Below are 25,989 nucleotides of genomic sequence, written 5' to 3'. Positions count from 1 at the left end.
GTCACGCACCAAGATCTTTGTAAAGCTGAAGGCTACGTGGCATAATTGCGTGTTTTGGAGATGCGAGGAAAGAACAACATCGGGAGCTGATGGTAACAATTCTCCAGGAGTTTCCCATGCCAGTGCAGGGCAGAGCCAAACCTGTAGCTACGGCCCATAGAGACCTTGAAAGCTCAGGGAATACCTGCCCATCCAGTTCAAAGGAGGGTAAGGATTCAGGTTACCTACGGCCTTTTTGCTGTCCCAGCCCCACCTTCAGCTTTGCAGGTCTCAATGCAGAAATTCTATCTGAAATACCTGTCCATATGCCATTCAAGAGCAACACTTTTGGTGTACTGGAAAGAGTCCCTAGCAGCATCCTCTCATCACTGTCTCCCTACATGGGGAAGGAGGGTTAGAGAGACGAAACCCTTAAAAGGATAAAGCTAGCTTCAGAAGAAGGTGACCCTAGATCTCTATCTACGTATAAATTTATAAGATAAGAGTTGCGAAGTAAAAGCAGACAAAGCTGCAGCCCAGCAGCCTGCCATGCTGCTCCTTCTGCCTGCGTGGGGAAGCACAGCACTAGTGAAAATGAGAACGATTTCTAGATACCAGCTTTTTTTTAGTAGGTAATTAAGTTGAACAGAGAAATCAGACAGCTCCTTGTGTGTGTAATTTCATACCTTACACCTATAATTTGAAAGTTTAGTCTCCAAAATCAGGAGGAAACCAAAATGGCTAATCCTGTGTATCCTAATTTAGCAAACGAGGTTTTGTATTTTCAGACACTTAACATGCACATCTCAGGGAAGCAAAATGGATTGTTTCTGAGTTGTTGCCAGAATCAAGGCTTCCTATTAGCAGCACAGAAACAGACCTTTGAAGTAAAACAGATGATTTCCTAGAGTTCTGTTTTCCTTATTACGATGTGTCTTTTTTTGAATTATCATTGTTTGGTTACTAGAAAACACCTTCTAAACTTCTTGCAGTACATATGAAAACAAACCCTTGCAAAAAGCCAAAGCAGCAAACATGTTCCATTTCTTTACCCAAATTCTTAAGTAATCCTCTAAATATAGCCTCTGAGCTCTGCTCCTGTTTCTGGCTCCACCTTTCTTGGCTTTGCATACCCCATTCCAACTTCCATTGAAGTCAATGCAAAATTTTCCCTTTGCCCTGCTTTAAAGTTCCAAGAAGAGAGTTACATTATTGGCATAATAATTTCAGTTCAGCTCAGGCTAAATGTAATCATTCCTGCTTTCCACTATGTCATTGAACTAATAAACAAGAAACAGTTAAGCTGTATCAACTACTGTTTGACTGTGGGAGAGAGGGCAAGAATTGGCTTTCTGAACAAGTAAAATAAATCTGTAATTATAGACATGCATTTATAATTCACTTGTCTTTTTTAAAGCTTACAAGTTAGTAAACCTGCGTTCCCAGAACTGCTTAGGGATTTTCAATGATAGGAAAGGAAAATACTACATTATGCATTTGTCCATTACAAAACAAATTCCTTTTTACATCACTGCGAACACCCCAATAATTTTACTTTCTTTTGCCTGGTAAAGATGACTGACCAGGATGTCAAATACTTGGAAGACTTGCAAGAAGAATTTGACTTCAGGTATAAAACAATACAAAGCTTAGGTAAGAGTTTTTATGATAATTTTTAGATTCTCTAGGAAATGGCTGATTCTGCAGCTAGACCTCAGTATCAGGGGGGTTTTGTGCATTACCCAGATAATATATGTAAACATGAAAAATGGATTTTTATTTTATATAAAGTTATTATCTTGGAACATGACGACTCTTTTGGGGTTAAGAGGGTGAACAGGATCTTGTCAAGCAGTATAGTTATTTTCTATAGCTAAGCTGCATAATGGTGTGAAAAGTAGTAATTTTCTTAATTTAAAGAACCTTTCTTTCAATTTCCTCACCTTTGACACAGCCCTTCCTTGGCAGGATGTAGAAGAACCTCTTATTTCCCAGAGTAAAGTTGTGCAAAACTGATTTTTTTAGCCTCTAACCTGGCTTTCTGTTCTTTTTTGACCACAGTGGTGATAACCAGCTGGTAAGCACTCTGAATGCATGTTTGACCAGCCGATGACGGTTGAGATCTGCACACGGCAACAGTCTTTGCACGATCTCTTTCGGAAAAGAAACTGAGGTCCACTTGTGTCTGCTCAGCTATCTTCATGTTACCTGCCTCTGAACTCGCAATGATATTGAGCTTGAAACGTCTGAGTTCTGAAACACGCCAATCCTGTATGTTTAAGGCTGGATATGGCCAGGCAATCAGAAGAGATCAAGTTGCCATGGCCTGATGAATAATTAGTTGTCAGGCCAATCCTAATTATTGACCACGCAGATGACTGAAACCTGCCCCACTTGCAGAACAAAACATGCTTATGTAAATGACTTTCAGGGCTTAAAATCTCACTGTGTCAAACACCCTGCAGCAGCAGAGCCAGCCTGCAGCACCTTACAACGTGTGTGAGCGATTGCTGCGGCTGAGCTGACGCTCGGTTACTTGTCTGCCTCTATTGAGTCGTCTACCCCAACGTAATGGGAAGATGTCAATCCAGAGCTTAGCAGAGACACAGTGGGCACCAATTTCTTTTTTGAAGGTAGCATAAAAGATGCAAGAGCAAAAGGTGGGGGAAGGTGAGGGCGGGGGGATGAGCCGCATATGAAAGGATATGGGGCAAGCTTGGGGAAGCTTGAAACTGGTGCATGATCCAGAGAAGGAAAAAGAATGACGGAGAGGGGGAAATACCCAGTGATCTGTACTCCTGGCTGCTGAAATCCCCACGGCCATGAACGCTATCTCTGTTTCAAATGCCTAACCTCTGTTCTCTCAGCCAGACGTGTAACTCACACCGAGTCCAAAGAGCTCTAGCCTAGCTGCCAACACCACGAGCATATTTCAGCAGTGCACAGATCAATCATTGATCCAAGCCAGGCGTACAGAATACACATGAGTATGCACATGAATAAGAAATTTATAGATTTCTAGATACCGTCTCTATGTTTCTACCTTTTCCTCTTCCACATACACATCTAACAAGCAGAGTCATAAAACCTTATCTTCAACTTGTGCTAAAGTCAGTCCATTCAAATGAAGCTCGCTATTACATAATGTACTGATGCCTGCAGTTTATCTTTTCACTAGTTCATGCTGCAGTCTGGTCGTGGTTTCTTCCCCTCCTCCCCTTAGAAAAAGGCACAGGCACCCACACGCGCATTTATACCCGTTTTTTTCATCCCCCCGCAGAGCAGAGTGACAAAAACAGCACCCTCATTAAACAGGAAATGTTGGCGTTGCAGGCAATGCTCAATACGTTGGACTACAAGAGAAAGGTTAGTGACACGTTTTGTCATTTGTGGTTCATTTGCTTTCTCCCCTTATTCCCACGTTGAACACTCAAACGCGTACGCGTGCCTTTTTAAATTCTGCTCTCAGAAGAACTGACAGTTAACAGGAGTTACAAATCCACAGAAGGTTTTGGGCGGGTGGTTCTGTCTAGCAGTTAGAAGGGAGGCGAGGGCATCACTTCACAGGACCTCTTACGTCCTGCCCTAAACAAGTCACTTAGTTGGCAATATGTATCTTTTACAGTAAGCAAAAAGCTTTCAAAGCAAATGCAATCTAATAATCGCAGAACAAAAAAACCCCAAACACACACACCCCTCAAACGAAACCCCAAAACAAAAAAACCCAAACCAACAACCCACCAGTGGCACCTTGCTCTGTTCAGTGACCGAGACTTACAAACATGACAAATATTGCCCCGACCACTTCTCTGCTAGCACAGAAAACAGCACATTTAGGCAACTTGTTTGAGTCCGTGTGCTTTTTACGGATAAAAGTAAGCAACCAAAAAAACCCCATTGCACTGGATATGATACAAAACAAAAGGAGGACTTTTTGACCTTGACAGGACTTGCAAATGTCACCTTCTCGGAGGTGCTATGCCCACAAAGATTGCAACTATCCTCCTTCCCTCCCCCAGAGCAGCAGTTCTACAGAGGAAGAGCTCACAGAGATCCAGGGTTAATTTCAAGTACAACGGGCGATGATCCCAGTCACCTCTGAATTAGAGGGACTAAAGCGGTAGTGGCTAAATATGGTTACTTTCAAAGCCATTGAAAGAAAAGTAATCAGCACCTTATGATAATTGCTGAATTTTGTGGCTGTTCCCCATGGCCGGTCTGCGACACCTTTCCTATTTTACAGGAAGTGCTCAGTAAAATAGGGCGGGTGATTCACGAAATCGATATGCTGATGAGCAACATGCTGACTGAAGAGCTGCTGGACTGGAAGAGGCGGCAGCAGATTGCCTGCATCGGGGGTCCTCTCCATGGTGGGCTTGATCAGCTCCAGAACTGGTAGGCTTGCCTCAAACTTGTGTTTCCACCGAAAACCACAGGAAGTCTGCTGTGCATGAAGTAATCTTTCCTTTAGATCAGTTACCTTGCCACAGCAGCAAATTCATTAGCACCTAAGCAAGTAAATAACAAAAATACAATCTGTTTTGGTGGACAACATTTGCTGTTCAGAATAAATAAGACAACAGCGAAGTGCTGCGCCCGAGCCGTGGCAGTCAGTCATTTTTTGGTCTGACAGTTGTTCCAGATACACGATACAAACCCCCTCGGGAGTTTTGCTTGAGTAAGAACCGTGCTGACTTGAGTTTGTCACCCAGGAAAGCGGGAGTTTTGCCTAGGCAGGAGCCGGGTAGACACTTTTATGCTTTGACTCACTAGGTCCAGACTTCAAACTATGCAGGAACTGAATGGCAGTAGCCACTGTGGTGGCAGGTTTAAAGGTGATCGCAAATAAAAAGTAAACAGCATTATATTGAAAAAGATAATGCAGCAAGAGAATGTTAGCGTCCCAGTCATTTCTCTCCCATCAAACTTGTCTTCTGGAAAAGGTGAAGTAAAAAGAATAAAAAAAGGAAGGAAAACAACCAAGAACTCTTTTAGGTTTGAAGAAAAAAAAGTATTTTTTGCCTTGTTTGTGTGGTGTAGGTTTTTTGTTGTGGTTTTTGGTGGTTTTTTTTTTTCCCCCTACAGAAGTTGTTTCTTTTTTTTCCCAGTTAAGATGTTAAAAACAGCTTTAGAAAGTCACTTGTATACACATACCCTAACAAACCGTTAGCGGATGTGCTTGGATTTTATTTTATTTTCCTTATTTACTTTACACTTTCTCAGTCTCAGTAACTTGTTCATTTTATATAAACATTCTCCTTTTAAAGAGTACATTCCACAAAACTACTGAGCTGTAGGAAAGAATTAAAACTGGCACAAGTGCCCTGCATGTAAAATATCAGGACCATGTATGCATTTCTTCCAAATTATCAGAGTGCATTGCATTGCTGTCTACCAGCCCCATTGCATAATATTTACCTTTGAAAATAAAGTAGGTATTATTTGTCTGATGTATTTATATAAACCTGCAAACGAAAGATGAACGGACACGGGTTTGGAGAAAGCTAGAAAGCACCATTTGATACTGATTTCGATCTCTCTAAGCAAGAACTTCAGTAGCCACGATGTTCTAAGAAACAGTTTACATGACAGATTGCAAACTGATCTTTTGCCTCGCTGTAGTTTTACGCTGTTGGCAGAGAGCCTCTTTCAAGTTCGAAGGCAACTAGAAAAACTGGACGAACTGTTGACCAGACTGACCTACGACGGGGACCCTATCCCAGTGCAAAGGCCTCAGCTGCTGGAAAAAGTCAACTTTCTGCTCTACAACCTTTTCCGGAAGTGCGTAAGCCATTGTCCACGTACATCACTTTACCCCAACTGACACAAATCTATTGGCAACAATGACACCACATTGTTAGGAAGAAAAAAAAAATGACAAAAGTTTGAGTCTCTGAAGATCTTAAAGACCCGTTTCCATTATAAAAAGCATGTACAGCTGTCACCAAAACTCCCAGAAGCTGCAGGTGCCGGGCAGCTTCTCCCATGTAGCAGTTAAGCGTTTGTGGACAAGTTCTGCCTCTAGGTGAACACGCAAAATCCACTTGTTTCACTAGGAGTCATGCACATACTGCTGAGAAAAGGTTAGGGGTTTGGGGCTTTTTTGTTTGGTTGGTTGGGTTGTTTTGGTTTGCCTTTTTTTAAGTAAAGTAGCAGGCATTAATTTGTTCCTTGTCTTTCCTCTTCCTCGCCAAGACACTCTATTAATATATAAAATATTATCATTGTTTCTCTTGCCTTTTGTACTGGCTATACGAGAGATATACGACAAGTGACTATGTGAAAACAAAACATGGTCAATTGGGGTTATTTACCAAAAATGAAAAAAGTTAAAAAGATTGTTTAATTTCACTGGAGCCAGGCTCAGTGCATTTTTATACTCCATTTTACGGTTCTGATAAAAGTCTCAGTCTTCCAGACCTTTATCAGTCTGGTATTTTAGGACTATGGAATTTGTTTTCTTTTGATTTTTAATATATTCTAAATATCTGTTTCTTATGGGAACAAGTCAACTGTAAGTTAGACCACTAGATCATTTTGATAACTGAGAGTTGGAATGCACACCTCCCACTTCGGCATCTGTAGAGAAATAAGTTTTTAAGAGATACCAGCACTTTTTTCCCCCCCCTCTAATACAGCTGTTTGTTGCTGCATATTCCTAACAATCTGCTTGTTTCACTTCTCTTCACACAGTTCATTCGTGGTTGAGAGGCAGCCCTGCATGCCAACACATCCCCAGAGGCCAATGGTTCTTAAAACATTAATACAGTTCACTGTTAAATTAAGGTAAGGAAAGGAAATCTGATATAAACGTCTCCATTCGTGTACTGCATTTTATCCTAGGAGAATCTAGAAAACAAAGCAGGCCAACGTGTTAGAAATCCTTTTGACCCCAGGGAGATTTTCTGGAATGGGGATATAAAGACCACAGAATCTGTCACTCATAAGTGGCAACACAGAGGAATCAGTGCAAGGAAGAAAGGCAGATTGTGGCCAAAAGTCAGCACCTCCAGGGTTCTGTATACATTGAATTCTTGTTTTAATGATTTTGCAAAATGAGTAAGTAACCCACATCAGGATACTCACAGCCACTTTTGCACATAGGAAAGAGAAACTTCTGCATTTTGGGAGGCTCTTGTGAATCAATGACAAATTATTTCCCTCCCACTAGCTCCTTGCCTGACTTTGTGAAAAGAGTGAAGACTGGAGAGGAACTCTCACCTCATTTCCACCTCACAGCAACAAAAAAACAAAAGGCATGGAGGGCGGGGGGTGGTGGAAAGGGCACATGAAGGGAAGTACACATAACATCTGTGGTGCAGTCACAGATTATACAAATCCATCTCTTAATTCTTACTACTTTGCTGCCTCCCTAGCCATTCCCTCAAAGCCAGACTAACTTGTCCACATACTTGCAGGGAAGGTAGAACACCTGCCGCTGGACCAGCCCAGCTCCTCTTTTGGAGTATGCAGCCCTGTAGATCATGATATAATCCTAGGTGCCTAATCTGTTTTCAGATACTTTAGTGTGGAGCTGCTGGTCTCTAATATTTTCCGGTGAGAAACGTATTCTCTTAATATTCACTTTCACTTCTTCTGTTTCAAAGGTTGCTAATTAAATTGCCAGAGCTGAACTACCAGATCAGAGTGAAAGCAACTATTGACAAGTAAGAAACTTTAAAGCAAAGATATTCTCTCTCCCCCTACATAAACAACAGAGATTTTTCAATTGCTACCCTGATAAAGAAATTGCTTTAAAAAGGAAAAAAAAAAAAACAACACAACCCCAAAATCAAGTAAAACAACAGGATAATGCTTTTCTTTGTTAATGTGGAAGATATCTTTGTCTCTTTTTTAAAAAAAGCTGCTATGTCTAATTAATATTTTCAAACTGGAGGCAAGAAGTCCATTTAAGATTCGCTTCAAGACTTGGAAAATATTCATCAGTCTGAAAGACTAGCATCACACAAAAACTTTAAATTAAACTGTACTGCATTTACTGAATAGTTAGCTGTGAAATACCACTTAATTCCACCTGCCTTCATAGGCCCAGTACCTTCAATGCAGCCACTCCAGGTAGTACATAAAGCTTGTGTTTGAAAAGCTAGTGCTGTAGTTACTATGGCAGCTTACAGAGCTTTACCTCTGCCTGAATTAAGGCTGCTATCTAAACTCCTCCTTTCCAAGGTGTTTGGTTCTCCTTTGCATTCCCATTATTTCTTAAAGTGGTCCTAAACAAAAAGAATCCCCAGCTTCTTTGGTTGATTCTAATTTCCTGAGCAAAAATCATCTCAGAGCCTGTCTATACTACCTTTGTGAAAACAGTGTGAATGCTGCCTGGAGTGTTTCTATTCGAGTTGATGCATCCTGTCTCTGCAAGGCTTATTCTTTTGAGCAATACCCAGTACTGCAGAGCAAGCTTGGTTACAGATAGGTCAGGGTACCCTAGCATGAGAAAACATGGGGCAGAAGAATTGCTGTCAAGATCTGATTTCAAAATCAGTGAAGGTGATCCAAGTCCTCATCGCCCACCATTCCCAGCCACCTCCCCTTCCTCTGCCGTTCTTCTGCAGGCCTCTAAAAATCATCTTGCCCAACATGGGCATAGGTGTTGGCCCAAAAGAAGGAAGGAAACCACCCAGTGAGGAAGCAAGGGGCAGGAGAGAAGCCAGGACTGCTTCTCTCCAAAGCTGCTTACTGTCCAGTTTGCTGCTGTGCTGTTCTCTCAGTCCATGAGCTACACAGACTTGTACCATCCCAGAACACAGCTGCGCAGGCAATTAGATAGTACTGCAGTTTTTAATACCCATATATCATTCCAATGGCGAGGGAAAAGCTAGATAACATATACTACTTGTATCTGGCCAGATACAAAAGTCTAGCTGGACAGTACGCATTTCAGCTCTTTAATTTAAAAATTGCTGTTATCTCAGTAATAGGAGTTAACTTTGACAGGGCAAAACCTACCGCCTCAAGATACGTTTCTCAGTACAATTTATGGCTCACACATTTACTAATTCACAATGTGTTTCCTCCCCCCTGCCCCTCTTCTATTTTAGGAACGTTTCAACTGTAAGGTAAGAAAATAAAATACCACATTTCTTAAAGTATCCACTACGGCATTATTTGAGTACGTAAGTGTAACGTCCTCCATAGTAATCGTAGATTCGTTCTGTGTGGAACACACGTGAAAGCAATGAACATGGACGAATCCGCAAACGGAAGCCTGTCGGTAGAATTTCGACATTTGGTAAGTCTGACTGCTTTTTTCCTGTTGTGTAGCTCTGGTAAAAAAATTAAAGATTCTTTAAAAAAAAATACACAAGGGGAGCTGGATTATCGTCAAGTCTACACTCATTTTCCTCATATAGAAAGTTTACTCCTAGAACTCCTTTATCCCTTTCCACAATTTATCCATTCCATAAGACTACATATTTTCACAGAAATGACAAAGCAAATCCTAATTAATGCCAGAAAAGGAAAAGACTAATCATGCTGAATTAATCAGCTGCTCAGAAACTGAGTTTTGTTAAAAAACCCCGAACAAACAAATAAAACAGAAAACCAAAACCAAACCACACCAGCATTGTCTAGGGGAAACAAACAGTTGAATGCTTTGGATTTGGTTGAAATTAATGCCCGCCACAACTGTCTTTTGAGAGGCTACGGTGCTGCTTCCGTAGCTTCTCTGACAGCCCAGTGAGTCACGCTTTCTGCCTAGACTCCCTCACCTATGGTATTTCTTTGGGCTTAACCACAGACGCAGTGCCTCCGTGCAGTTTTGCAGAGGCGGAGATTGGCAGTTGTTAGTGCTTTTTTGTGTTATACACTTCGCAAGCACCCTAATTAATTTTTTGTGACATCAACTTAGTTTCCTTCAAAATTCTTTAAAAATATCAAAAGACTATTCCCTGAATAGACTTGTCAAGGCACAGTGTCAGAGCAGTCATTACACTGTATTTCTGTACGGTAAATAAAACCTTCTTATATTAAGAACACCACGGTTACAAATGATGTTCTTTATATGTACTTCTGTCTATAGCTTCTTTGGCACATAAATATTTTTTTGCTTTATACAGCAACCCAAAGAAATGAAATCAAGTGCTGGAAGCAAAGGAAATGAGGTTTGTGCATTTATTTTACATGTTATTTTTGATTACTCTCACAAGTATTTCAGATTGGATTTTACGTAAATCAAAGAGCAACCACATGTTGTTAGATCTTGAAATTTATATTATCCTTATAACAAGTATAGGACCCAATTATCAGGTGATAAGCATAATGAGAATTTTTCAGAACTACTCAGAAATTTTAATTACATGCCTTAAATTTGTGCATTAAAGAAGTTACAACAGAAGGTAGGAAATAATAATCTGAATGTATGCATTCGTCTTTAAGGCTGCCTTTTTGGACATTCATGTTTTAGAAAAAAACCAAGCTCTTTGCATTTTTCGTAGACACAATTCTTTCTGTAGGATCTGTTCTCTAAATATACACTGTGTTGGCCCCCTGACCGAAGCAGGGGTATGATGATAAGTGCATCAAAAACGTTCGCTTGCCTCGACCAGGGCGCGAAGGGCGCGCCCCCGAACCCGGCCGTGGGTTCCCCTCTTGTGGTGACACCACACTATGACATGTCAGCCCCGGGATATGTCACCCCAACGAACCCACACGTACTGGGCAGTCCCCACATCTCAGGGACACGCGGGTACCACCGGGCACGGGCGGTGAAGAGGCACCGCCAGCGCTTGCTTCCTAGCGGAGGAGCTCAAAACCCGCACGCTCTTGCTCTGTGGAGAACAGAAATCGGTAGCGTTGACATCGGTGCTAACCCACCCGTGTCGCTTCATTCCTTCCCCCGCTGCACCCCTGGCAGGAGGGGACGGGAGAGCTGCCCGGGCAGGACGTCCTCACCCAGACACCAAAGGCGGTAGGGCAGGGAGGGCAACGGCACGAGCACACACAAACTCTACGATGGCCATGGACCATCGCCATAAGTTTAGCATTGCTATTGAACACAAAAAGTCCGCAGGTAAATCTCTGACTGAAGCAAGAGTCAGGAGCTTGCAGCCGTACAGCCGCTGCCAACGCTACCAGAACGGTGAGTGTCTCCCAAGGTAACTGAAATCGCAAGATGTTTTTATAAATAACATCTCCTTATCTAGAAAGTGAAACTGCCTACACTGGTTTAAGGTACCTCCACACCAGTGTAACTTTTTTGCATGGTAGAAGTGCTGAGGGTAAAGTTGGCAAGTTTCAAAAGAAATTAAAAAAAAAACCACCACCCCCCCCCCATATCTTGGTCCAAATAGATGTAGTTATACAAGCACAAAAAGTTATCACAAGCAGTCTTTAAGTACAAAGCAAGGGTGGGATCAGCACAGGGAATTCTAACCAGACACCTGAAGCAGAAGGTACTTGTGCACGCTTCACACCGTGTTTCTGAACGGAGTAACTTGCAACCTGATTAGCAATGCCGAAACTCCAGGCTCACCTCCCAGTTACTTTGCTGCTCACAAAAGTCATTTGCATCAAGACAAGCAAATGCAAAAAAATGTAGGCGTAAAAATGTTGGTGCTCTACTTTTGGTAGCGTTTTGCTCCCACTTTCACACATTGCACCTTTATAACTAGATAAAGTAGAGGGCTGTGGACAGTTGGGACAGCTGAGCTGTGACATGGTTCACAGCTAACTGATTTCCTCAAACAGAGTTTCTCCTTGGTCAAATCGCAGTCTGTGAAATCATTATTAGCACGAACAAGATTTTTGAATAACAGTGACTATAATAATTTAAAAACTTGGTTTGTTTACAGGATGTTTATTAAGCCGAGATCATAGCTGTTAAGTATGACTTGCCTCATAAAAAAGGTTGAGCTGCTCTATATTTGAGATTTGTCCTTTCATGCAGATATGCCTTTTCACCTAGATGCTTTTTCCATAACAAAAATCAAAGTTTTTGCTAAATCATAAGAGAGGAAGGGGGAAGGGGAGTTTCATCAACCCTTTTCAACTTTGTGTGAGCCATACAGGTTGAGCTGGATTGATTCTATCTGCATTAAAACATTTGAGCTCATTTGATGGTTGGGTATTTAATTTAAAAGCCTTCAGCCCTAAGCTGGATTTTCCCCTTGCAAGGCAGATTTATTATTCAGATGCCCGAGCATCTCGTGTGGTCTCAACCTCTCATTTACACAGTATCTTTTGTTGCAGTGTCCGGTATGAGGCACTTCCCCAGGGAGTAATTGTATTTTACATTGCCTGAAAGCAGAGTATTTCAGTAAATAGAAACATTTTGATTTGGGATTTTTGATCTTGTTTCTTTTTTAAAAAAAAATCTGACAAAACAAATATGCAATGAAAGAAAAAAAAAAACCACAAAGCAGGAAAAGGACAAATAGATTGTTATGCTTTGACTTCTGGGGATGGAAACGTATCTCAAAAGATCCGTTTCCCAAAGGGCAGAGATTCAGATCTGTACAGAGCTATGCTGGTTTGTAATCAAAACAAAAAGCTCACACTACAAACTTTAATGAACTACGACAAACACATTTCCTTTTTTTTTTTTTTTTGTCCAAGAAAAACTTGGGGTTTTTAATACCAGATTTATTTTGGATTAATGATTCAGGTCACTACTCCTTCAACTAGTACCACCTAAGTATACTTACAACAAACTTGTTGCAAGACAGGGCCCTATTTGTCATTAAAGCTGTGGCTTTTTGTTTTGTTTCTAGGTTGTTTCTCCTTGAAGTTTAACATCTCTGTTTGAATTGGAAGTGTTAATCAGCAAAGCAACTTTAAGTTGGGATACAGCCTCTATCAGACACTAAAAATGATCTGTTAAATAGTCTCATGCGCAGAAGTTAAAAGCACAGTTTTCAACAAACTAAAAGCAAAAGTTTAAAAGTGTTGCTTTAGCAATATCAAGGGTTTTTCTTAGATTCATCAGAAAAAAAACCACCAGTTCTGGACTAATTTATGCCAATACTTAACAAACAAATTATTTCTTTCACTTCTTTCTTTTCCTGCTCTGCTTACACATTTGATGCCGGATGTCTTTCCGGGTTGTGTCATCTCAGCAGTCGGATCGCTAAGAGTGCTAAACGCCAGCTGTGCGCTCACAGCTGTGTACCCTGCTTACTCCCTCAGGGCCCTCACATGGTGACCGAGGAACTGCACTCCATCAGCTTCGAAACACAGGTCTGCCTGTATGGACTGACTATAAACCTGGAAGTGAGTACGCTAGCTGGCTTTTCTGGGGCAAAAATCAAAAGCCTTTTCCAGCAGTTTATGTGAGAACAACTGTGTGGGGCCAGACCATGGATCCATCTACCCTAGGTTTTGTCTTCAGCAGTAATCATAGGCAGATGCAAGATTTCCAGAACTTGTACACACAAAGAAGCGTACACAGGTTTACAGCAATGTTTTTAGCCCTTCTCTTCAGAAGCTCAAATACTGGCTCTCGCCATAATTTTGTTACGCTATGCAAAGGTAATACATCGCACTGAGCAAAGACTGTGGGATCCATTAAAGCCAGCGACAAAATCCATTCACAAAATCCATATTCACTGGCAGGCACTTCCCTCCATTCAGCATTACAAATTCACGCATTAGAGAAAGTCTATGATACCAACTGCAGGTCCTAAGCTGAGGACATTCCTAGGTGCCTAAAATGGACCTTTAGAACCTCTTGTAGCGATTAACGACTGCCACAAATCACTCTTCTGGCTGCAGGCTGCTGTGCCCACACGGTTGTCATGCAGGCACAGCTAGGCTTTCTGTCCAGCTCCAGCTAACCTGAGCCCTGCTCGCCCTCTGAAATGCCACTTCTCTCTTGCAACGCAGGCTAGACATCCACTCCCACCAGCTGGCCCTGCTCCACAGGCTAAGGAACAGTATTTTGAAGGGTGCAGGAACAAAAGAGGAAGGAAGAGGGAGCTAAAGGAAAACAAAAAATAACGTAGCACTAACGCTTTCCTTAGTATTTACACACTGCGTTTGTTCTTTCCACCAGACCAGCTCTTTGCCTGTGGTGATGATTTCCAATGTCAGCCAACTACCCAACGCGTGGGCCTCTATTATTTGGTACAATCTATCAACCAACGATCCTCAGGTAGGACGCCAGTATGCAAGTACTGACTTTCTGCATTTTCACATCGCTATAATTTGGTTACCAAATAGATTCACTCTAAAAAGACTGTGTTTCCCTCTTAAACTAGCCTTATTTTTTTCACGTACACTGTTACCAACGTCATAATGTTGTTTGCTTTATTTTTTGTTCCCTGACCAGATATAAAACCATATGCATGGTTAGCCTTCCTTTTTGCAGGCTAAAGTAGTAGTTCTTAAACTAAGGAAATGCGATAGCCCTTCTCCACAGCTTTTCCAGTTTGAATCTGTCTTTTTTGGGTGCTGTTCACCAGAACTGTACACGGTACAAAATAATTATTCTAGTACAATTCAAAACTGTCAAAGCAGGTGTATAGGTGGGTCTGTAATGTACTGAAGTGCTGCTTTCCCTCCTGTATTTTATAGGAGCTAGCGCTTTCAGGTAGCACCTTCTAGCAGCTCTAACCATGAGCAAAAGCAGAATCGCTCTCTCTCGGGCTCCTGCTGGCTCAGCACATGTTTTAGCTTCAGTCACTGTTACTGTATTTGCAGGATGGTGCTGTGAATAGCGCTCTCAGGCTTTCAGTCAGGGATTAGTGGCAGTCACGTAGATGTTCGGAGGAGAGAAAGGGTAAGACAGTTTACCATGGAGTGCGCCTAACAACGACGGCAGGCCAGCTGACCAGCAGCCTGGGCATCATTATCGCTCTGCGATACTCCAAAGAGGCTTCTGCACAGTCTTCAGTACATTCGTTACATGTACAGTCCAGAAACCGAATGACAAACTAAGAGGAGCGAAACAATTCTATAACATATCGCTACACGAGTGCGCAATGGTTCAAGATTTCCATGCACCAAACGTATCATTGTGATAATATCTGCATTTATTGGACAGGATTTTAGCACATTTTCCCTGTCATAACATACGATACTATCAGAAGCACAGCAAAGTATTTTATCACTCAAGATGCACGCACGGACTCTTGCTCGCTGCGGGAGGCTCCCCTTACAACTCTGCCCAGGCACCCAAGCCAACCTTGTTGGGTGGCTGCAGGTGGGAAGGCCAGCACTTATTTGCCCCAATGTATTCCCCCCCCCCCATTTTTAACACTTCTAGATTCTGCTTGCATACTTGGAGCCTTCTTTCACAGCCTGTAGTGCATTTCATGGTTGCTAACTGTCTAACCAGAGCACTAATTCTGTTGCAGAATTTGTCTTTCTTCAACAATCCCCCTGCTGCCACTTTAAGTCAGCTCTTAGAAGTATTGAGCTGGCAGTTTTCATCCTATGTCGGCCGTGGACTCAATTCAGAGCAGCTCAACATGCTGGCAGAGAAACTTATGGGTAAGACTGTAGAAATATACGGATTTTAATTGCTTCTGGGCTCTTACATTTGATAGTCACAGGTAATGACTTTAAGCATGACCTTCACTTCCAGAGCTGACTTCAAAAATGCCACAAACGGGTTTTTTCTTCAAAGAAAACCATGCGTCAGCTTATTCTTACCACAAAGTGATTCAACTTCTGAACTTTCAGGCTGCTGAACTGAAGAAAGAGGGCATCAGAGTCACACTGAACTGAGATGTTATTTTGCTTCCTTAGCAAGTAATTATCTCCTGCATCTGAAATCAAAAGGAAGTCTTTTTGGTTGCTTATGGGGTTTTGTTTGGGTTTTGTTTCATTTTAAGCACCCGTCCTTGCACGTCTTCAGTGCTGGGACCCATCCTTCACTGCTGACAGCGTAGCAAAAAGGCTCTGTACCTTCAACGAGCTGAACTATCGAACACTTTGATCTGACTGTCCCCCAGAAGGGAGAGGCCTTCAGGAAAGCTGGCAGAAGAAAAGAAAGCCTTGTCTGTTTCTGGAGAAGAAACAATTATGAAATATATTGTGAGGTGTAAGAAACTCTGTGCTGAAGGTGTAACGATACCTCTACTGTCAGGCAAGAACAAAAGCATTTGTCAGAGTGGGGGGAATCTTCACTTCTATTGCTTTCAAAGCTGGGAAGCAAAGACTGGTGTTCCATTTATTCCCACAGTTTCTTGGAGATTTCTTGCTTAGTGGAGTTGAGAGGTGCCATTGTAAATCAGCAAGAATCATAAAAAAATAAATTGTCTTAAAACATGGAAGTTGAAGATAGAGTGAAGGCCGAGAGAAGTAACACTTGGGCTAAAAACTGAAACTGAGCACATAGCATTGCAGAAACCAAGTCCCAGACTGCTTCAGGCAATTATTCCCAACACTACCATTATCAGCTGCTTCAAAAGGATAGAGAAACACTGATCCACAGCTCCTTAGCATGCTGCTTGCAATCCCTCTCCAAGTCTGGATGTACTGTACCCCCCTCTCCACCCTCCCCCCCTAACTAGACATCTATCAAGCTATATCAATTCCAAAACTTAAAAAAATAGACTCACTGTTTCAGGTTTGTTTTTTTTTTTTCTCTCAGGACAACAAGTCAGTTACACTGATTACCAACTATCCTGGGCAAAGTTCTGCAAGGTACAGTTCCAGAAGTAAAACCAGACTCTTCCTTCTCTTAACGCCCGCACGCGTGCCTAACCCTGTCTCTCTGACACTACTGGTAGGCTTCCCACTTGCCACACGTAGGATCGTAGCCCAGCACAATCCCGGTGATTGTAAGAATTTAAATACAGAAATAGCATTTCCAGAAGTCTAAAGCTCGGGCTAAGAGATCTACTTAGTTACATTGCTACAGAGATCAGAAACTGTCATTCTAGCATGCCCTATGCTTTTCTGTAAATGATCAATGATCAACAGATTGTGGTATCAAAGCATACATTTTTCATAAAGCATACGGTAAATTTTTTTCACATGCTCAATTGTGACCTAAATTATTTCAAGTCTGTCGATATACTCAGTAACTTTGATGAGGAATGGAAAAGTCATTGAGAAAGAAGGGTAAACCCATTTTATTCACATTAACTACACCATTTAAACACGTATAGAACCTTGGAAAGAAGTCCTACTTTATCATCATCATTTCTCTCAAAATGTAATTTCATAACCAGGAGGAAACAACAAATGTGGGTTTTTTTCTTGAAAAATGAGGCACTTCCAACGCATTTTAAAAATGTTTTATGTCAGACTGAAAGAGAGACATTACTCAAAACAGCACTTCAAATTTGTCATTCTCATTTGAACAAACTAGATTATTCTTAAGAAATTGAGATAGCTACATCATGCGGCTGTTGGGTAACACCACTCACAATTCTCTTCGTGTATTGTTTTGTTTGTGTTTTGTGGTTTTGGTGGTGGTGTTTTTTTTTTTTCTTTAACCATTAGGAACATTTACCTGGAAAGTCTTTCACCTTTTGGGTTTGGCTTGAAGCTATCCTGGACTTAATTAAAAAACACATTCTTCCTCTTTGGATTGATGGGTGAGCAACAAACAGCTGCATATTTATCTCTTTCTGCTTTGTCTTTTTTCTTTACTAATCTCAGTTTAAGCTATGCAGAAGCGAATTTGCAAAGAGTTTAGTACTTCTGTCTCCCTCTTCCCATTTATAACTTCTTGAAATCTTTGCTGAAAGGGAATACCAGTGAATCTCTTCAAAATGCAGGCTTAGATCTGTTTATCAGTTTTGTCAGCGTACAGCCAATACTGCGATGAATTTTATCATGCTTCGTAGTACTTGGAGCTCAATGCCACACGCCACGTGCGACTCGCATTTTGTCATAGCTTCAAGACCTTACAAAGCTTTTGCAACCACACTTTGAACACCTGTATAAAGTTTGGCCAGATGCACTGCACATTGAAGACATTGAAGTCTGTATTTCTTTTCCAAAAGCAAACCCATGATTTCCTGTTACACTTCAGGTACGTAATGGGATTTGTAAGCAAAGAGAAGGAACGAATTTTGCTCAAAGACAAGACACCAGGAACCTTTTTATTAAGGTTTAGTGAAAGCAATCTGGGTGGAATTACCTTTACTTGGGTGGATCAGTTAGAAAATGGTAAGTACAATTTAAGAAAAAATTAACATAAACCCCAAACTCTGCAATACATCTGTAATACAGGAGCCATGGTTTCTTGGGTTTAAAAGTAAAATTCATGCGTATCATGTCTTGGTGTGGTTTTGTGCAAGGTTCAAGTATCATATTTACTGAAACACAAACCGAAACTCTGAAAGTCTGCCTCTCAGTTCCTTACATTAACTCTCCAAGTTCATTAGGAGGTGTACCTGCTTACTGCAGACTTTAAATTAGTTTCCACATGTGCAGAAAGTACAACCTGAAAGACAGTAACATTAGTACGACCAGGTAAAACCCACGCCAGCATAAACTGCAAAAGAAAGGCAAAAATATGTTCCAGCTGCAGATGCTGATCTACTAGTTATTGGTGGTTATGGTGCCTTTGTATTTTTACAGGAGACGTAACATTTCACTCGGTGGAACCCTATAATAAAGGTCGCTTATCTGCACTGCCTTTTGCCGACATACTGCGCGATTACAAAGTTATTATGGCGGACAACGTTCCTGAAAACCCTCTGAAGTATCTGTACCCAGACATTCCCAAAGATAAGGCCTTTGGCAAACACTACAGCTGTCAGCCAAACGAAGGTTGGGCTCCGTTTCTGTTCTTTACCCTTCCTGCAAAGTCAAGAGGCAGTTTGAGGAATGGGAGGGAGGAGGAAGGGAGTAGATTAAGATGCCTTCTTTAATCGGCATCTTCAAGGGAACTGTTTTAACACGTCTATCATTTAGACAGTTTCATTTTGTAGACATATCATTGGTCTTAGTAAAAGAAGCTAGGAAATAGATCTTGGGGTAGAAAGAGTCAAAAAAAGAAAAAATCTGACCTCTTCCTTCAGGTCAGAAAAAAACATTTTTTTTCCTGACCAATGCATTACAAAATTCAGTGCTTGGGTGTTCAAAGCAGATGAAACTGAAAAGTCATCCTGCTTATCGGCGTCATAATTGTGTTACACTGCAGCATGCTGTCTCTAATTTGAAGTTTTATATTTTCCAAACAACTTGGAAGACCTGCTTTATTCCAGCAGTATAACCCCTGGCAACTGCACTGGAAAATACAAAAAGGCTGAACAAGAATGGCTCCACATATACTCAGGCCCATGCTCTTTCTTGTCCAAGTTGCAAGTCAGGCCATTTTTAGATTAAACTCGCTCTCTCTCAAAAAGCCCTCAAAGCCTTGATATTTCTTTTTTTTTTTTTAAGAGACAATACACATTCTTCTGGACTTTCAGTATAAAAGGTTACAATTCCATTTAAGTTCAAGTCTCTACACTACTCAAAACTACTTGGAGGCTACAAGTGTTTTTCCTCTTGATTTTAATTCAGCAGACTTCGCCTAATGCTCCAATCCTCTCAAAATTTACATATATGCCTAATTTCATGTGGAAGAGATCGCTGAAGCTGTATCTGTACAGACAGAGCTCCACGTAAGGGTCTGCAGAACTGAAATCTAGAGGCTCAGAAGTACCAAGCTTGTAGGGTTACAGCAGATTCGTTTTTGAAAGCCTAACGAGAGCTTTCATCAGCTGCTGTATTATGTTCCAAGATGGTGATTTATACCAAGGGAGTACAGTCAATTATGACACTAAGACTTGAACCCAAAGACTAATGTCAGGAATTCCCCTCATTTTTATGACTGCTTATTTAAGCATAAACAGGGACATTTCTTTTTAACGTATTACGGTCTGCAGCACTTAAAGCAGATAATAAATTCCAAATAAACAACAAAATTACTAGGCAATATTTAATTTCTCTAATGTTGACTTTTAGTCTCCAAGCCCTCAGATGGAGGAGGCAAAGGTTATGTTCCTTCTGTATTTATCCCAGTCTCCAAAATGTAAGTATCCTTACAGATGTATTACACCTCAAATATTTTTATTAAATCTACATATTGTTTCAAAGTTTTCCTTGCCTGCCTTCCCTCATTCAAATAGTTTGGGATAGCAACACATCGCGTGTTTTATTTGGCCAAGGACTGCTAAAGACAGGAAAGGGAAGTAAAGAACTTCGCTTCTACCGGGCTTTTCCCATCCATGTGGCAAAACTTTTGTAAAAATTGAATGCAGGCTTTACAGTACTCTGATCTACTTGTCTTTCACCATCTCCTACATTTTTAAACGTGTACCAGGTTGTTGGCGTGTGCTTACAGGGCCACCAGCAAGCCTCAGTACTAGCTTGACTAACTTAATAAGCATTCACCATACTCCACTGCTATGCCTCAAGTTAGAGAGATTCAGGTTGCTTTTAAGATTATTTTTGTGTTTTTTTTGTTTTAAGCTTAAATGATTCTACAGATCCACATTCTCCATCAGATCTTCTTCCAATGTCTCCAAGCGTTTATGCTGTGCTGAGAGAACACCTGAGTCCAACAGTGATCGAAACTGCCGTATGTTATAAACTTTTCCATTCATAAGTCAATACTAAGGAAATGGGACATGTACAACACCAATGCTGGTTATAAAAAGGCTGCTTGTACGATTATGAAAAAATTAGAACTCTTTCATCGCTTGCTGTATCACATTCTGAAACAATAGCGTAGACTTTTCCTGTTCTAAATGGGACAGCGTGCTGCAAGCATACCTGGAAGCACCACGTTCTGTGAAATTGTCTGACACGCTGGCCAGTGAACCGTGAATGTCCTAACTGAAAGATCTCAGAGTTCTTGCACAAACGAAGCCTTTCCACTGACAAATACATAACCATTACACTAATTCTGTATATGGCACGCAGGACTTGACTTGCTCAGGGAAGCTGCCCAAGGAACAAAAATTCCCAATTCAAACTTGCACAATTTTTCAGTGCTGCAAGTTTCTACATGGGGTACCAAAGTGAGAAATTAAAAGTCACCTAAAAGGTTTTTAGCAAATAAAATTAATATTCACTAAATATATAGAAAGATTGGGAAAATACTGTACTAATGTCCTTTTTAAAAACGTTCTCCTTTACTGACTGACTAGAAAAAGAGTTCTGAATCATCATGGCTTAGGGTCCTTAGAGCACTGATATACACCCACTGGGGATTTGTCCAGCAGACTTATTAGGAAACACAGCAGTGGCTTGGCTGTAACAGCTTTAAAAGAAAACCTCCTTTTTAATACTAGCTCCTAGTTTTCTGTATGTTCAGTGATTTATGATTTTAAAATGGTTATGTATTTAAAAGCCTGTCAACTCCCCTCCCAATGCCTCTCTGTAAACACTCCTCGCCCACAAATCTAAACCAGAACCCTCTGTCCATGACAGCAAGCACAGTTAAACTTAATATACAGAGGAGTTCCTTAATATACACCAAGCTGAAGATCTGTTCAAGAGCAAAACATCTTTTTTTCTTCTTCACCTTTTTCTCTGATAGCACTCACGACAAACTATTTCTTCAGCTAAATTTGACATACTAGCCTAAATGAAAATTCTGCTTTAAAACCTACCACAACCAGTCTCGAGACATGTCCCCACTCATTTGTTGTTTCATTTATACATACAAAAATATTTCTGACCTTCTAAACTGCCTTTGTAAACTACGTATACATTTGCATTTCCCAAAGTTTTGGCAGTGAAAAGAATAGTTGGCTTCACTTTTGTTTATCAGCAGGCTCCAAACATGTTTTGGTTTCGTTTAGCATGCACTGTAACTCTCAAACCAGCTCTGTCCAGAGCTTCCAAACCAGCTGTGACCATCACCATCTTTTGGGGTCGCAACCACACAAAAAGACCGCGTTCGGTGATGAACTGGGAGAGTCAGATACAATCACGCTGCAGTTTTTAAGGGTACTACAGAAGTGGTTCAGTGCTGCTAGACAGTCGATGGATTTCTGGAGGCTCTTGGTAGAAACGTTTCAAAGTTCCGCTAGAAATTGCTGGAAAACATAGTTTTGGAATACTTTTAAAGAATTCCTTCCTCCTTTTTCCATTCTATTTACCTTGCTAAATGGGAATAAGGAAAACATGGAATTTTTTTTCTTTACCATCCCAAATTCACACAACACAATCTACCCTGGGGAAGAGCTGGGCAAGTACAGTAAGCAGACACTCTGCATTATTAAAGCAATACTCCTCCATGAGATGCCAATAAGAAGCAGCATGCGAGATACAGAAAACAAGAGTGAAATCTGCAGCAGCACAAAATATCCTCCCACTCAGTCTTAGCAAGATACACTTTCTGCAGTCTTGCTGAATTCCCTTCTTCCCCCCTCTCCAGATTTCCGTACCTGCCGGGAAAACAAGATATCCAGTAGGAACCTCGCTATATGTATCCATAGGCTGCAAGAACCACAAAAATTGACATGAAAATATATTATTTTTATTGCAACTGTTCCCCTCACAGTGTTTTCCAATTCCTGCATTTTGTAAAGAACTAGAAACAGGATCCTCAGATCCTCACTAGTTTGTATTACGTTGTCAAAATGACACTGCCTTTACCTTGAGCCAGAGCAGGCTTCATCTGCAGTTGTTTCTGAATTAAACGGTTTTTCACAAGCGCAGTGAGACTAATCTTTTCCTTCTTCTCTTCTAGCTGAGTTCTCCTTACTCAACTGACTGAAGTTCCCATATTGGAAAAACGAGTAACCGTGTGAACACTGGATGGCTCGAAGATGCAATATAATTTTTTTCGTCATCTTTGTAAATCAGTATTTCCTGGAAATCATGATGATGCTATTCTTGGGCCTCTTTCTGTTAGCAATACCATGTAAACGAGGCATCTTCTTCCTAGGGATTACAAACAACCTCCCACAAGTCCAAACTGCTGTCCTCACCAATAAAAGGCCAAATTCTTTCTGGCTTGGAGGTCATTTGACTTCAGTGGGGTCCAGAAGGAATACATTTTACTTGCAGAATTAACATCTGTAGAATTGCTATAAATCTGAGAGTATAAGAACAAAATGTTTTGCTTCTGAAAACAGCATACAAGGATAACTAAAGACATTAATGTGTTTGGAGAAACTAGGATTTATCACGTTAAATAGTTTCTGTTTCATCATCACCTTATATACCATTGGTTTAGCCTCTAATTTAAAGCGAATATTCTCATCCCCCCGAGTTCAAATGTCCCATACATGTCCGGGGTTTGCTTTTTTCCAAAGATGAACTACTTTCAGCACAGATTTTTATCTGCCACCACAGCAGAAGATGCAGAAGGAAGGCAGGCAAGCAAGGCCGGGAAGAGAAGGGAGCTCCAGAAAGCAAACAGACACAAAACTTGTGGTGTCAAAAAGGCCATCTCCCATTTTGCCACTGAAAGAGAGGGTTAGCAAAACTTGCCCCTCTCACAAAATAGTTGCAAAAGTAAATCTATTTGTGCATGAAGCACTTGGGTGCTACAGCAAGTACTATCAGAACATCCACAAAGGAAAAATCCTGATCTGACAGAGTTTGCATACTCTCTGGTAAACACAGACTGGGAAACATGGTTATTAAAAGTAGTTACTGAAAAGGTGCAAGCATTTGCTGACTGGGCAATTTGTGCTACATGACAGGATATTACATGCCTGTCAGACTCATTTAATAAGCAGAATAACTAGTTTTTATAGAAGCGGTAAATTGCCTTTTTGAAATATTCTCTTTTTTTCCTTTTGGGCACTGTTTGGTGCTGGGTTTGGGTCATTTGGTTTTGTTGTTGGGTTTTCACCCCAGCCCTCAATATTATCCCTAAAAAACTTTGTTAATAGAGTGATCTTGGAATCACCTGTTTATTATTCTATTTCATGTATGCAGGCTCATTCAAGATTTAAGTCTTGTATGCAGGATACGTGGTTAAAGCATGCAAAGTTCTTAAAACACACACAAACATTTGAGCATTTGCACCTTACACTCTTCTTGAGTAGGTACAAAGTAGGCATCTGGGATGAAAACATAACCTCCTAGAACCAGTAAGACCTGGATTTTACTTTCATTTCTCCTTTTTACTCACTCCTCTCGCCCACATTTGTGACGTTAGCTGAAAGCAAGTAAATGGAAACAGGGTAACGAGATATTCCTGTGATACACGGGAGCAGATTTTAAATGACCCACCATGTCTCCGTTAATTAATTCTGAGTGATTCAAAGCAGGCTGCAGACAGGGAGTCATTTTCTCTCAGAAAGCAGCACATATAAATAACTTTCCAGAACAACAAGAGCAACTGTGTATATAGTTTGGTAACAGCTGTAATTTATATGACCGCTATGAATAAAAACAGATTTTGGCTTAAAGGTGGATACCTGGACTTTTGTGGAATTTTTTCAAGGTAAAAGCAGATTCTTGCCATCTTTTTGTTGATCTCAAGTCTGAACTACAAGCAGTAATACAGACTTTTAAAGTAGCAAGAGTAACTCCACCGTGCATCAGCCTAGTGCACACCTTCTTATTCTAACCTGCTCTCACAACCTTAATACAAACAAAATGGGGGGGTACCCTGTGCTTTTGACCATCTAACCTTCACGAGAAGTACTGTAAAAAAGCTAGAGACACAGCACATGAATCAATCTTCTCTCTCTTTCCTCCCTTCTCCCCGTGCAATGCAGCTCTTCAGGACTCTCAAGCCTTGAGCTGAAGACAACATATTTTGTGTTACTGAACAGCACTGTGGATCAGATTTTGGCATTATAATTTCTGCTGTCCTTTTAAACAGACTTTGCAAGGGGTAGGTTTAACATTCAATTGAAAGGCATATTACTTCAAACCAGTCTGATAGTTTAAAGGAACATTAGAGGCATTATCATTTTCTAGATGATACACATGTACAGCTGAAGCCTGTTTCCATTTAAAAAGCGAGAAATTTGTCCTTATGCCACTATGAGCAGGAATACGGTTCCTTGTAAAATGACCGGGGAGGCAGGAGGGGAGAGAAAAACACGCTAAAAGGGATGCCTCAGATACTGCCAGGAGAAACAAAACATCTGCTTTCAAGTACTTTCACTAACAGTGCTTGTGCTTCCACTGCTTTGCAGCAGCAAAGTAAAAAAATAACAAGGGGTGAAAAAAATTTTGTAAAAAAATCACATAATTGTGCTTTGTGTCTTGCCACATCGCCTTAATGGTTGTAGTTAAACAAATGTAAATACTGTCAGTTACCTTGTACTATAGCTTTTATTTATAGCCACATTTATATTCACTACTGGGTAGCATTTCACCCCACAAAGTTTACCAAACAGACTTTGTTTCTTCCACCGAGAACTGTCTCCTCCATCTGAGGCGAGAGGGGGTTACAAAGGATGCCAAGAAGGATCCAGCTATCCTGGAGACCTGCACCAAAGCCTGGACTTCCAATCCTTCCACTCTTTGTTGCGGTGTCACACAGGAGACAAGAACAAGATCATGCGTGTCCCACAGCGTCCTCGCGAACACGGCTGTTGAAAGCAAGCCCACACGAAAGAAAATGAAACCTCTTTTGATAATCAGTGGGGAGAAAATTCCCAAACTGACAGAAAGCCGGGAACGATTCAAACACTCAGCCGCCTCCTGTCGAGCTCCAAAGCTTCCGTAGCTCGGATGGAAACCCGGGCTCCTGCTGCGTGTGTGCAACCTTCTGCCGCACTCCGCCTTTCCTCCCGAGACAACGGCCGCCCTGCGGGGCTCCTGTGCCCTGCGGCTGCCCGGGGAGGAGAGGAGGCAGGAAGGGAGGGAGAAAGGGAGGGCAGCCCTGTCCGCAGCTTTCGCTTTCGCCTTCCCCTCGGCCGCCCCTTTCTCGCTCCCCGCCGCCTTTCCCCGAAGTCACGTGACGCGGCTGTTCCCGCGCCGCCGCGCCCCTCCCGCCGCCGCGCGCTCCCTCAGGCGGCCCCGCGCGCTCCCCGAGGCGGTCGCCCGGGGCTTGGCGCTTCGGTGCCTCTCCTCCCGGGGGCGGCGGGAGTCACCTCCTAACAGTCTCCGCTCCTAACCGGGACCCCCGGGCGGCACCGCTTACACCGCCCGGGCTCCCCCCCCCGCCCCCCGTTACAC

General features: G+C 41.6%; 1 protein-coding gene across 2 annotated transcripts in view; it reads left to right on the top strand.

Annotated features, from left to right (window-relative positions):
• The window catches only part of STAT4 (signal transducer and activator of transcription 4), a 40,618-nt gene extending 16,351 nt beyond the window's left edge, over window positions 1-24,267 (top strand). Inside the window, exons 5-23 of one of the 2 annotated variants that reach the window (XM_075430052.1) lie at window positions 1,554-1,632; window positions 3,260-3,345; window positions 4,223-4,374; window positions 5,602-5,760; window positions 6,673-6,765; window positions 7,587-7,646; window positions 9,039-9,056; window positions 9,145-9,229; window positions 10,059-10,103; window positions 13,126-13,209; window positions 13,991-14,089; window positions 15,294-15,429; window positions 16,535-16,587; window positions 17,392-17,486; window positions 17,927-18,063; window positions 18,478-18,669; window positions 19,852-19,918; window positions 20,359-20,467; window positions 22,589-24,267. In XM_075430052.1, the coding sequence (XP_075286167.1) occupies window positions 1,554-1,632; window positions 3,260-3,345; window positions 4,223-4,374; window positions 5,602-5,760; window positions 6,673-6,765; window positions 7,587-7,646; window positions 9,039-9,056; window positions 9,145-9,229; window positions 10,059-10,103; window positions 13,126-13,209; window positions 13,991-14,089; window positions 15,294-15,429; window positions 16,535-16,587; window positions 17,392-17,486; window positions 17,927-18,063; window positions 18,478-18,669; window positions 19,852-19,918; window positions 20,359-20,467; window positions 22,589-22,615 (1,776 nt within the window). In that variant the 3' untranslated portion in view covers window positions 22,616-24,267. Of the gene's footprint in view, window positions 1-1,553; window positions 1,633-3,259; window positions 3,346-4,222; window positions 4,375-5,601; window positions 5,761-6,672; window positions 6,766-7,586; window positions 7,647-9,038; window positions 9,057-9,135; window positions 9,230-10,058; window positions 10,104-13,125; window positions 13,210-13,990; window positions 14,090-15,293; window positions 15,430-16,534; window positions 16,588-17,391; window positions 17,487-17,926; window positions 18,064-18,477; window positions 18,670-19,851; window positions 19,919-20,358; window positions 20,468-22,588 lie in introns of both variants that reach the window. The other variant, XM_009933409.2, reaches the window with a different exon arrangement.
• Window positions 24,268-25,989: the final 1,722 nt, after the last annotated feature.

Source organism: Opisthocomus hoazin, chromosome 9 (genome assembly GCF_030867145.1).
Source record: "Opisthocomus hoazin isolate bOpiHoa1 chromosome 9, bOpiHoa1.hap1, whole genome shotgun sequence".
NCBI lineage: Eukaryota > Metazoa > Chordata > Aves > Opisthocomiformes > Opisthocomidae > Opisthocomus > Opisthocomus hoazin.
This window is presented reverse-complemented; position numbering and strand designations above follow the sequence as displayed.